Raw genomic sequence first — 14060 nt, forward strand, 5'->3', positions numbered from 1 at the left:
CCTGAAAAGGTATTGATAGATGAAGCGAACAAAGTTCCTTCTTCAGATTAATTACTCCAAAAGATTTGGAATATAAAGATATCCATGAGGATACAACTATATATTACAAATGTATGAATAAGAATTATACAATGAGAGCGAGAAACTTGCTTATATACCAAGCAGGTGTCTCTTCATGGAGAGTCATGTCTCATTTAGACATGCCTCTTCAACCTAATTAGTAATTAACTAATCATTATTTATCATTACTATCATTTACATTATTTTACATTATTTCCTATATATTTATTCATAACATTTTCCTTGGCTTCCTTGATTGCCCTATAAATCTCCCCTCTCAAGGGAGGCTAGTCTTTTAATGAGGATCCCATGCAGAGTATAAAACCAAAGGACTAGAATACCAACATTTTGAAATGAGAGGTCTAACATATTTTAATTGATTGTTTATTGTTGCTTGTGAGTTGAATAGTAAAACCAGTAACAATTGTAAGCCAAAAATCAAATTATGAACTATCTACATTTAATAGAGCAATATAGGCATCAACAACATTCTTGGTGCTTTGGATCCACAATTCCTAAAAATCAAAAATCAAAATAAATTGTTTACTACAGAATCCAGATTCATTTCTCATAAAACACTCACTGATATAAATCATCAATATCCAAGACAGTAAATAAGCAAAAGATAACAGGTGCCATAATATATTACAATTTTCAGAAAAACAGTTAAGTATTTATGTTACTCACTGCAAGAAAGTTGTCATTGAACACCTCTAAGCGCCCTGTGTAGTACATGTAGGTAACCTGCAATACAACATTTCAAAAATGCGACAACTGAAAACATTCATCTGGCAGAACTTCAAAATGTTAAAACAGCTGCAACCATGGAGCCACACAATGACACTATGAAATGAATGTACCATGGGCAGTAGTTCTAACCCATAAATGAATAAAAAAGAATAATTATAATCTTTGCAATTCACAAAGTTTTCACCAGAATTTCTTGATAGGAAGTAAAGATTGTCAGAAGAAATGCTTTTGCTGCTTAACCTTATCCCTAGTGGGAAATTCCTCGAAGTCAAAAACACGTGCTGTCTCGATGCTCCTTATAACACTTCTGCAAAGATGGACAGTTCCCAGCTGCATAGCCATAATCCAGAGATAAAATCACTTTTCTGACATTCACGAAGATAGGGAAGATGGATATCCTACATATCATTGCATGGGAAAATATAAAACTAACTTTACTAGGCAAAATACTAAAGCTTCTAGATAAAAGTATAAAGGGAAAATAGCAGGATAGAATCAAGGGAAAATAGCACGATATAATTACCTTAAAGTACACCTTAAATAGTTGACAAGTTACATACAATGCTCCAAGTCTTTTGGGGCCTTTTCCCTGTAATTCAAATAAGTTATGCAATCAATATTAAGAATGCCCCAAACTCTTTGTGATGCTTGAAGTGCATGGTGCACTTTTGTAGATACTATCTTACACGTTCCTGAGTAATTGTTAGGGACAATAGTGAACATAATTCAACTAGCAACTTTCATCTTAATCTGATAACTGACGCAAACTGCCTTCTGGACCTAATCTAGCTGCCCCTAGATTTCTCAACATTATGCACCAGGATCAAGTCAAGCTAGCTGTTATTTCCACTTGGAGGGGTTATTCCCTTCCATTTTTTCTATATAAGCAAGCCTTTGAGCTCCTCATTGTAACCAAGCATGATCTAACTAGATTGAAATTATCTTTGTACTGAGCAAGGCTCTGCTGGATTTTGTAATAAAAGCATAATACTTTGGGGTTCAATTAAAAGTGTCTCTCACTTGCTGATTTGTCGTATATGCTGGATGATTTATTTTTATATGCTTTGAGCTATTATATTGCATGATTATTATTTCAATTGCCAGTGGTAGCAACATCTATTAGAACAAGTATCTTGCTTTAGATGTTGGGCTAGAGTAAGCACTTTGGGTCTAGGGCTAAGTTGCACGAAACGCCAAAACGTTTCAGAGTTTCCGAAATGGGTACGTTTAGAAACGTCACCTCCCAAAAATGGAAAAATCAGCCAAAACGTTTTAGATATATATAAAGTGAATAACACATTATCTTGCAAGAAAAAAGAGAATAAGACATATATATGACAATTTAGAAGAAAAATGAAGTCCATATTAACTCTCATAGATGATTACATGATCACTGAGTTTTGGAGTTTTGGGTACGGATATGCCCTGAAACACCAGGTTCCTAGAAGTTTCGTGCAGCGTAGGTCTACGGTATCTGGTAGGTATCTCCAGATTTCTAGATCTCTTGTGCGAATCAAATCCCTTTTGATTTAATAATCTATTTTTCAAAGTGCATTGAGCTATAGGTTGCTCTGGCCCTTGGAAACCCCAAGTTCACAGACTGTGAGGGGATAACACTTCACTTGGCTCCAAGTCTTGATGTAACAAATATTTGATGCAGGAGGGTTTTTCCAAATTTTAAAATCAATTAAATTTCTCTCATCTATTTACTTGTGCTGCAAAGATTTAATATGCTAATAAAAGCAATTTTATTTTTGTAAAAATTTGTAAATAAGTTTTTCTCTAATCCTTGTATATTAAATACTAACCCATTGTTTCTATTTTGTATACCATTGCGGTTTTGGGGTTTATTTGAAAATTTTGTATATATTGGCTATTTGGGCATTCTATTTAGTATTTTTCATTTGTATAGGTGCTAGCTCAAGGAATTGAAGTGAAGATCGATCTTTGGAGAGCCCTAACCTCACCTAGCCTAAACAACTAGGGTTTCAAGGGTTCCTAGGCCTCTAGAGGAGTTGTCTAGCCCGATTTGCTCAATGCTCAGCCAAAAAAGGAAGGTCGCAGTCCTTTGAGGTTTTCTAGAGGTGGTATTTCAATGATTTTTTGGACTAGGCTAATATTATTTTGTTTTGCAAGGATGCCATGTGGGTTTGAAGCCTCTTGGAGCCTAGCCACAGGCCTTAGAGACCCTTTTTCCCTTGGTCGCAGCCCCTTCAGGGCTTTTTCCTCTAGCCGCAGCCCTAATAGGGCTGGTCTCCCCTAGTCACAGCCTTTTCGAGGGCTTTCCCTTGTAGCAGCAGCCCTTGAGAGGGTTGTCCCTTGTAGCCGCAGCCCTTTAGAGTGTTGTTCCTCTTAGCCGCAGGCCTTAGAGGACTTCTAGCCCTAGGCCGCAGGTAGAGGGCTTCTAGCCCTAGGCCGCAGGTAGAGGGCTTCTAGCCCTAGGCTGCAGGCCTTATTCCCTCTCCAAGGCCTAATGCAGGCCTCATTGGGCCTCTCTTAGTGCAGTCCCTTTTGGGCTCATTTTTGGCTTTTGTAATTGATTTTGGCACTAATTCTTGTGTTTGCAGGCTTATGGTAAGTTTGGCAAGGGTTTGAAGTTGATTTTCATATCGTTTTTGCCATTGATTTGCAGACCTATCATTGGTTTGAAGAAGGATTCAAGGGGCTTGAAGTCTCACTAGCCCATCAATTATCCCTAGAAGCCCTAGCCACTCTATCATTTTGAGGTTTCTATCAAACTAAAATTGGTGTTGCAGGTGTTTGGAGGAGTTCAAGTGCACATTGAAAGTCCATCTAACCATTCAACAAGGCCTCTAGGCCTAAGGGTTTGTCTCTTATCACTTTTTCTCCTCTTTGTTTTGGTAATCAGATCTTGAAGTGGCTCTTAACAGTGGTATATTCTCAATAAAACCATCCATGATAGTCCTAAGATACATCTAAGATATTGCATAAGTCAAATAAACATTTATGCTTCTCAATTGATGACATTCTAAAGGTTTCTTGAGGTCTGATATAATTTTTCTAAGGTCTGATATGAGCATATAAAAATCTGATATATAAAGTAACAATGGTGAGAAAGCATCTTGCAAAGGCTTAACATTATCTCCCTCTTTCTAAGTTAATGGTAAAGTGTTAAAGTGACTACTTTTATGAAATCTTGTTTATCTTTGAAGTGGTAAAAGGGATCCTTGAATGTCTTGATCTTGTTCTCCTTGCATCTCATTATACATTGGAAAGTGCCTTCATAACATCCCTCTTGCATTTCATTGGTGTCCTCTATTCCTCAAAATCACTGTTAGCAATCTCATTTCAAGATAATTGTTGGTTTAATTGGTTTTCATAATAAGCATTGGTTCATTATTGCAAAAGGCAATCCTAAGTGGCATAAATAAGAAACTTGGATAATTATTGTGGTGGGTATCATTATTGTCTCTCTTGTCTTTAATTGACATATCAAGTTTAAAGAGATCTTGCCATTGTACTCATAATAATTTTTGCTATTTATCAATTGAGAGAAATCGGTTCAGATATGGAGTTGCTAATGAATGATAATTGTCATTGAATATCATTGAAGAGCATTGTTTTATTGGAATAGCTCAAAGTGTGTTTCTTTTTTAAAGGATCTTATACAATTTGGTATAGTTGGTTGAGCATCATACCTTAATCACTTCCTTTTGCATCATTGTAATCTGAAGTTCCTCTTGCTAATTGTAATAAGTGGTTGGAAATCAAATAAATCTTGTTGAGGAACTTATTTCGGTTAATAAATTTCATTAAGGCATTCACTCACATCTTGTATTTCATTCTAGGACTATAAGTGTATTTGTAAAATATACCTCCAAGCCTAAGCTTGGTTGTAAGAAGCTAGGACCACCTTTCTCACCCAACTTGCGAAGTTTAGACCCTCATTTGTGGTTAACACAGGTGACCTTGCAGTTCTCTTGAGAGCAATCTATTGTAGGAACGGAGGCACTTGGGTGGTTAAAACCAGTGTTGCGAACATCTCGATAACATCCCGGTTTTATCTCGAAATCACGATTTTTTGGCCTAGCCGATGTTTGCCAATTTTTACCGATATTTTTTATGGTATATTGATTTTGCTGATGTTTGCGAATTTTTACTGATATTTTCCCGATTTTTATGATTTTTTGGTTTTCTGGACCCTTGTCGATTTTATCTCGATGTCGATGTTCGCAACATTGGTTATAACTCCACGGGAGGTATCGTTAATGAGGCCTTAGCCTCCTTCCTTTGGACTTCTCTCTACAACCTACATTCGAGGCTAACTTCAAAACAATTGAGAGTAAGGACTCATTTAGATAAGGCATTTAACTAAAATTTACCAAGATCTTGCATTTCACTTAGATCTAGGGTTTGCAGTTCATTTAGGATAGATTTGCATCCTGCAGCAACTATTCATCCGGTGACTTGGAATCTAAATTCATATTGTGCAAGTAAATAGACTCCTAAGGCATTGGTCTCTAACTAATAATTTCAAAAAATCTAATCAAGTGGTGCTTAAATAATCATACTCGCCTTTAATTTTAACCAAGTTGCTAAGCCATTTAGTTGTGTCTCCTTCACTTCTTGGTTTCCAACAAGTATTTCATCTCTTCATTCATAGGGACTACCCCTTTTAGTCTTGTTAGAAAGTGTAACTAGGTTCAGTCTTCATAATGACATGTAAATATGATTTTATGTAATGAGATGTAAATAAGAAAAATGAAATTATTTTATTGACTTGCTTCATGGGTTTCCTGAGCAAGGATTTTGTCTTTGAGTCAAGACTCCCATTGAGAGTCTTTAGGATTTATTTGTCATCTAGTCATAAAATGTAAGAGTCATTGTCATGTAATGAAGTCATGATACACTTTGGAAAAGGTCATCTTGTCTATGTAAAAGTATCCTCCAAGAACTTGTCACCTAACCTCTTCAAGTTGGCCTACAACGATGAAGGAATATGCTAGAACAAGTCAGCCTAATCTCCAGCTGTCAAGTCGGCCTAAAGACCCAGTGAAGATGTGTATAAATAGCCTAACTCAGCCTCATTTGTAGACACACAATTCGGACAAGCAATTTGATCTGATTTCGGCTAGAGAAGTGCAAAAACAAGGCAGAAGAAAGGTACGAAGAGAGGACTAGAAAGAAGTGCGAAGAAGAGGCAGAAGGAAGGTGCGAAGAAAGAGAAGTTTCTTCTGGGCATACGAAGAGGATTCTTCTGGGTATGCGAAGTAGAATTCTTTTGGGATCTGCGAAGTAGGGTTTCTTTTAGGATAGCGAAGGAAGGAATCTTCTGGGGCAACAAAGGAAAGACTCTTCTAGGTAATCAAGGTAGAGACCAAGTTTCTCTATAGAAGACCTAGAGACAGAGATTCTCTAGAGAAGTTGTGCAGGTGCAGTGGAAAAGGATAGAGACCGAGTTTCTCTCCATTATCTACCCGATCCACATGTCAGGGCCTACTTCTGACCCCAACAACTACAGGGCAATCATGGTTGGGCACACATTCTCCAAACTATATGCTACAGCACTCCACATGACACTCTCCCATTTCCTTGAGTAGAGACAACTCAAGGCCAAGGGCCAAGCAGAATTCTGCCCAGACCACTAGACGATCGACCACATCTTCACTCTCCATGCGGTGATCGAGGAGGCTAGGCATCGATCCTCTAAAGTGTATTGCTGCTTTGTAGACTTCCGAAAGGCCTTTGACTCAGTCCCGAGGGAAGATCTTTTCCAGAGGCTAAGAGAGATTGGCATTTCCTCGACTCTCCTGACAGCTATCATGCGCCTCTATGAGGTCATCCTTGGCCGTCTCCGCACAGTCGGAGGAATGTTGGATTTCATCCGAAGCACCATTGGAGTCAAGCAAGGATGCCCCCTTTCTCCTACTTTATTCGGGATCTATATCAATGAGCTTGAGTCCTTCCTCCGGGAGCATATCCAGGATACAGATGGGTGTCTTCTTCACCAGGTCCTGATTTCCATCCTCCTCTTCGCAGACGATATTGCCCTTATTGCCTCCTCCCAAGAAGGCCTTCAGAGACAGTTGGATGCTCTCACAACTCTTTGTGACTGGAGGCATCTAACTGTGAACTTGGGTAAAACCAAAGTGATTATCTTAAATGGAGTTAAGAAAACCTCGGGCTTCCACTTCCTATTTAAAGGAGAAGAGATCGAGATTGTCAGCAACTATACATATTTGGGAGTTCAGTCTTCAGGGCCTCGCTTCAACCTTCGGCCAGCCCTTCAGCCTCGGATCAACAAAGGGTATGGCTCCCTAGCCCTTCTGGAGAGGCAATGTTTCCGGCACCATTTCCAGGACGTCTCGTCCAAAATGAGCATCATGGACACTTTGATTCGCCCCACAGTGCTTTACAGCTCAGAGATTTGGGGTCCCTCTCTCCTAGAGTCTGATTGGGCTTCAGCGGAGCGGGTCCAGACCCTCCTTTTGCGTCGTTTCATTAGGTGCAAGCAGACAATTCCCCAGCACATCATTTTAGGAGAGTTCGGGACTCAACCTTTCCGCCTAGAGGTATTATTCAGGTTAGTGTTGCTCCTGCACAAGCTCCGAGGCCTGACAGACGCGAGGAAGGGTCGTGACAGATACCCATATTTAGCATATTTCTCCTCGGAGCATCGCCCGTATGCAAACAAGCCGATCCAAATGTTGGTACACCAGTGTGACAGAGCTTCTAGAGGCTTCAGGAATCCAGATTGACCATCTCCCTCCTTTTCAGTACTCTCTAAATGCTCTAGGCCACCTCCTTCCCAATCAGCAAGAGCTGAATAAAATCATTAAGGAGGATATTTACAGACGATACATTCAAACTACATGGACCAATCCTCCCAATGGGTTGCATCTAAAAATGGCCTTCTACGCGGAGCATTGCCTGGAGATCAGGGATGGGCTCACCATCAGACCCCAGTACACGTTCCAGCATTGGATGCATGCCCTTAGAATCCCCCTCGGGCAGCTTAGAGTTGGGTCTCACAGACTCCGAGTGGAAACAGATCACCACATCGATATGGCAGATAGGATTTGCCAGCTTTGTCACTTACAGGAGATAGAGACAGAGACACACTTCATCTTCGGATGCCCTACTTACTACGAGATTCGAGGTCGTTTCCATTGTCTCTTCAGGCTTCTCAGTCTTTGACCAGCTTCCTCGGATATGTTGATCCGAGATGCCTTGCACTTTATCTCCAGGAGGCCTTCAGATTTCGGGCCCGTTTTCTTCAACCCCCCAGCAGATCGGACACCACGCAAAAGATCACGGACTTCTTTAGGGTGCTACCATGAGCGCAGGGCACCAAAAGAACCATTGACCGACCCACAGACACTGAGACTAGATCAGTGCGGTCCCAGGGGGGCCGACCCACCAGACTGCACCAGCGCTCCAGGATTGGATCCACCCCTAGGAGGCGCCCTAGAACTTCCAGGTGACAGCCCAGTATGCCCACAGGACAGCAGACTTTGACAAGCTTCTCTCAGTTTTCTTCTCTCGACCTCGGATGTTAGGATTAGGGACTGGACAGAAGACTCCTTCCCCCCCTTCTTCTTCTTCTTTTCCTTCTCTCCTTCATCGCAATGCTTTGTTTCAAAGCCAAGAGCCTCTAACTTCTACATTTACATTTACTTAGATCATAGATGTATTTTATGCTTTTTAAAAGAAATGTTAAAGGGGACCGTTTGGTCCACCGGCTTGGCATGATGTAATCATTGTAACTGACAGTCCCATTGACCTATTATGGTCATTTGTTGGACATTAATAAAATTATCTTATCCTATCTTATCTTATCTAGAAGGAGCCGAAAAGGAGCAGTTCTAGATCAAGAAGAAACGCAAAGAAATGAAGAGGCAGAGCATTAAGGTTGGTGACAAGGTTCTTGAGAGGATACTAGAGTCAAGGCTCTGAGTCAAGGTCTTGGTACTTATCAACTGAAGATCTAGAAGAAGAATTTTGATTGGGTTTTCCTCTCAAGAGGTGAGAGGTTTTGGCCCTGGCTGAAGAAGCCTACATACTTTGTCACTTGTCTTTTATGCATAGTGGTAATTGTCTTGATGAAAGAACACATTAATAAGCTAACGAAGAAAAGACTATAAGATTAATAAGTAAAAGTGCATCACAAGCAATTATCAAGAAGAGAAATTGTTAACTCTAAATGCCCTAGATTTCTCAACATGGTATCGGAGCTTAGGTGTTGAAGACAAGAAGGGGCAGTCAAAACAAGTTGACACACAAGAATCAATCTTCAAAGAAAGCATCAAAGTAAGTCGAAGGCTATCAACGAGATCAAGATCTACATCAAAGAAACCCTAGATCAAAGAAGGCAGAAAGAAAGACCGAAACCCTAGAAGCACTTCAGATATCATCACATCATCAAAGGAGTGAAAGCTCTTCAATTCAAGAAGGATCGTGAATCAAGCTCTCTCTCATCAATCACTCAAGAAGAAGGCCCTCTATCAACATCGAGATTAAGGAGGAAGCAAGCAACAATCTTACAAGTAAGTCTATGACTATATCTGATAATATCAAAATGTCTTTTTGCAAGGAAAGCAATAAATTGGTTGGGGCTGTAAATTTCCTTGCATGGAAGAAAAGAACTGACCTAAATCTCATTGAGAATGAGGTCATGGATCACATTAAGGGATCAATAACCCAGCCCCCAAAAGAAGATACTCAAGCTCATGCTAGATACATGAAGGGGGAAGTGAGAGCCCAAAGGATTCTTATAGAATCTATAAAAGACTCTCTAATCCCATATGTATCAAAATTGGAGAATGCAAAAGCTATATATGACAAACTGGTAGAGTTGTTTTCTGTAAGTACCGCAAGAGAAGTAATCTCCTTAAGACAAGAACTCTACAAACTGAAGATATCCAAGGAAGATGGAATAGCCTCATACTTCATGAGGATATCAGAAATTCGAGATCAACTACAAGAACTAGGAGAAGTTATGTTTGATCGAGAGATGACCACAATGGTACTAAATGCACTACCGGAAGAATGGGGTAACTTCACTTCAAGTCTATATGGGAAGAAAGAGACTACTCCATTTCAAGATCTATGGTCACTCTGTAAGATTGAAGAAACCAAATTGAAGGCAAAGATTGATGTTGGACCAAGTGAGCAGAATCAAGCATATGCTACAATGACAAGAAGAAAAGGAAAATTTGGAAAGTTCGGTCCTCCAAAGAAAAGGAAGAACATGGATAAGATAAGATGCTATGGATGTCATGAACTTGGGCATTATAAAAGAGATTGTCCTAATCGTAGTAAGGACAAGAGGAATAGGGAAGAAGCACACATTATTGAAGAAGTTGTTGATTTTTAATGTACCTTGGACAAGTGGTTTCCCATGGGTTAGTCTCTACCTAGGGAAAAGTGTCCAAAATAATTCTTTTCCTAAGTGTGACTTTATAAAGTGAAAGTGACTTTATAAGTGGTAAAGTCAATGTTAAATTATAAAGTGAAAAATGACTTTAGACATAAAGTACAATGTGGGTACTTTATTTAATGGGCGAGTTAAAAAATAGAAAGTGAGAATTAAATGCACATTTATTCTCGTCCCTTGATCTAAATGAATTTGAGCCATTAGTTCTTAGGGTTGCCCAAAAGTCATTTAGGGAAACAAAAGGGGGAAAAGAAAAGAGAACTGCATTCATTCTTCATGAGCAGATTGGAGAAAGGAGGCTGAGAGCTAGAGAAAAGTTATGAAGGAGAAATTTGTTGCAGCAAGTTGAAGGAATGATTTCTGAGCAAAGTTGGGCATGGAATCAAGGCATAAAAGACAGCAAAAGGTACAGTACGAACAGCATTGAATGTTGTGAGCTGCACGTTGTTCGAGAGAAGTTTTTGAAAAAAAAGCACAAGGTACAGTACGAACAGCATTGAATGTTGTGAGCTACATGTCGTTCGAGAGAAGTTTTTGATAAAAAAAAGACCGTATAGTCTGTACAATCCATACAGAATCCGTACAGTCATATATGTAAAATAAATATTTTCAGTTTCAAGTGGGCACAGAAATCGAGGCAAAGTGGGCACAGTTTTCAAGGAGTTTGGCGCTGAAGAGATAAGTTGTATTTTGTTGTTTTGTTTTGTCTGCAAATGTATTTTTCCTGAACTTGAAAGATAAATAAATTTGAAGACCTCTTTAACAGGTTTTCCCCAGAGAAGATTGAAGGGGTTTTGCCTAGGTCTAAGTTGACCAAAAATCTGTGTGTATTTTTATGTGTTGTTGGTCTGGTTATGTCCATATTTATTTTCAGCATGTGTTGAAAGTCCCATGTGTTTTAATCTGAAAATTTCATTTCCAGAATTCTATATGTTGAATGTACGTTTATGGGAAAGGGCATTTAACTGAATGGGAGTGATAAGGTGAAATTAAAACTGGGTTGGGATTGCAGGAAACTTTTTTTTAGTCATCAAATTTCAACATCGTATCAGAGCTACAGGCTGAAAGTTGCAGTTTGAACAGCAGACAATAGTTTGGGATAGCAAACTGTGGTTTGGACAACAAACTGAATTTTTGGACAGCAAAGTGATATTTTGGGACAGCAAGGTGAAATTGCACACAGACTAAACTTTTGGGACAGCAAGGTGTGCTGGAAAGTTCATTTCTCCATTTTCTTGGTTTTGTAAATTTTGGACAGCAGTCGTGACCATGTTCTTAAGGATAGAGGATAGACTGGATGGGATATCCAACTATGTCGTTTGGAAGGACAGAATTCAGATAGTGTTTGAGGAGGCAACAGTTTGGGACATAGTGCGGCAAGTGGTTGTACCTCCTACTGTTGCAGATGAACTTGCTGAATTCACAAAAAATAATGCAAAGGCAAAAAGGATTTTGATGGACAATCTGAAGGATCATGTGGTTCCTCAGGTGAGAGGAAACACATATGCATATCAGATGTAGATAGCTCTAACCACTCCCTATCAGAGTACCAATGAGAGCAGGAAGATGGTACTCAAAGAACAATTGAAGAACATTAGGATGACAAAGGTTGAAAGTGTAGTTCATTATCTTGGCAGGGTCAAACAAGTAAGTCATGATTTGACTGCTATTGGTGAGGCAATTGCACCCACAAAGTTAGTCAGGATAGCTGTAGCGGGACTTCCTAAGCCTTGGGAGGTCTTTAGAGATGTTGTTACCTCTAAGGAGAATCTTCCCAATTGGGACAGATTCTAGGATGATTGTGTGCAGCATGAGATACGAAAGACTGGCAATGGTGGGGTGAAGATAGCAGATGAGGAGGATGTAGCCTTGACAACCAGGGTGAAGAAAAAAGGGAAGGCCAAGAAAGGGGCCTCATCAGATGGAGCTAAGGGAAAGGAGAAGAAGAAGAAGAAAGATACGGATATATCCAAAGTCAAATGTTGGGCATGTCAGAAGATGGGACACTATGCTGCTACGTGTCCTGAAAGGAAGAACAAGGGGAAGAAGGGTATTGCAGCTTCAGCAGAGGTGGAGCAGTTTGCTTCACAGTTTGACCATGACTTTGCATTTAATACTTCCACATTTAGTAGGAGTACATCATCCGATGTGTGGTACATAGACAACAGGGCTTCCCGCCATATGACAGGTGAACGGGGGTTATTTTCAGAGCTTGCAAAGAGGGCACTTGATATTGAGATTGTACTAGGAGACGACCGCACTGTGAGAGTTGTTGGTGTGGGGACTATGACCTTTGAGAGGGAGTCGTTGCCTCCTTTGAAGGTCATGGATGTTTTGTATATTCAAGGGATGAAGAAGAACTTGATTTCAGTGTCTGCTATGGAGGAGAAGTGATTTGACATCACTTTCTCAGGAGGGCAGGTATTGATGCCTCCCAGGGGAGCTTCCATCACTTCGGCCAAAGTGATTGGAGTCCGCTCTAGGAAACTATACAGGTTCAGTTTTTAGTCGGCGAGAGCATTGGCGGCTAGCATATCTAGTAGCACTCACACTAGTACCACTAGCAGTAGAGACTTGTGCGAGTTATGGCACTGGAGGATGGCGCATATGCATGATGGAGCTTTGAGAATATTGAGGGAGATCACTACTAGAGTTCCTGATTTCAGTGTCGAGCATTATGAGGTCTGCAAAGGGTGTGTTTTGGGCAAGTACACCAAGTTCCCATTCCCAACGAGCGATAGCAGATCTACAGATATACTAGACTTGATTCATATTGATGTTAGTGGTCGTATGTCTCATGTGTCTTTAGGTGGTTATGAGTATTATGTTATATTCATTGATGACTACTCTAGGAGGACTTGGATATATTTCCTAAAGACCAAGGGTGAGGTCATCAATCGCTTTAAAGATTTCAAATCTCTTGTGGAAAAGCAGACAAGTAGGAAGATTCGGGTCTTGAGGTCAGACGATGGTGGTGAGTACACCGATGGTGGGTTTTCTGACTTCTGTGCACAGGAGGGCACTAGGAGAGAGTTCACGATTCCTTACAACCCCCAGCAAAACGAGGTGTCTGAAAGGAAGAACAAAGTTATTGTTGGGGTTGCTAGAGCAATGATTCATGATCAGGGGTTGCCTTTGTTTTTTTGGGCTGAGGCCTGCAATACTGTTGTTTATCTTCAGAATAGGATTCCTCACAGAGTATTGGGGAATATGACTCCGGAGGAGGCTTTCACTGGAGAAAAGCCTCATGTGGCACATCTTTGTATCTTTGGATGTCTCACATATTCTTATATCCCCAAGGAGCAGAGGATGAAGCTAGAACCCATGGCAGAGAAGGGTATCTTTATGGGTTACAGCGCGACTTCGAAGGCCTATCGGATTTTCATTTCTTCTAAACGGAAAGTGGTGATTAGGAGGGATGTGAAGTTCGAGGAGGAGAGGGCCTATCGGAGATCACGGGAGTATGATGAGAGAGAGTCATAGACTTCTCCTCAGCAGGGAGGTCAAGTACAGGGAGCAGGACCTCAGGGTTCTGGATCAACTGGTACAGGAGGTACTTCAGTGTCAATGACATCTAGGGCACCAGTGGCGAGTTCACCGAGCACTTCTTTAGGGAGTCCACTGGTACAAAGTTCACATGGCACTTCAGCTGACACAGGCACAGGTGCCAGTACAGGTTCTTCGAGGACAGGTGCTGGTACAGGCACACCAGGGTCAGTTGGCAGACCTTCAGGTTCACCAGACTGGGGGGCAGAGGATGAGGTTCCCTATGGGGAAGCTTCCTTCGAGGGCAGGTGCTGGTACAGGCACACCAGGGTCAGTTGGCAGACCTTCAGGTTCACCAAACTGGGGG

General features: G+C 40.7%; 1 protein-coding gene across 2 annotated transcripts in view; it reads right to left on the reverse strand.

The window, feature by feature from the left end:
• Positions 1-14060, reverse strand: part of EER5 (proteasome family protein) — a 185198-nt gene that overhangs the window by 92023 nt on the left and 79115 nt on the right. For both annotated transcript variants that reach the window (XM_089412526.1, XM_089412525.1), the window contains 3 exons: positions 1334-1399; positions 1051-1140; positions 748-804 (listed from right to left, as the gene is read on the reverse strand). In XM_089412526.1, coding sequence (XP_089268652.1) covers positions 748-804; positions 1051-1140; positions 1334-1399 — 213 coding nt within the window. The remainder of the gene's footprint in view (positions 1-747; positions 805-1050; positions 1141-1333; positions 1400-14060) is intronic.

The sequence above is a fragment of the Pinus tabuliformis genome, chromosome 3_1, assembly GCF_031772625.1.
Source record: "Pinus tabuliformis cultivar Carrire ecotype Pingquan chromosome 3_1, CPIR1, whole genome shotgun sequence".
Lineage (NCBI taxonomy): Eukaryota > Viridiplantae > Streptophyta > Pinopsida > Pinales > Pinaceae > Pinus > Pinus tabuliformis.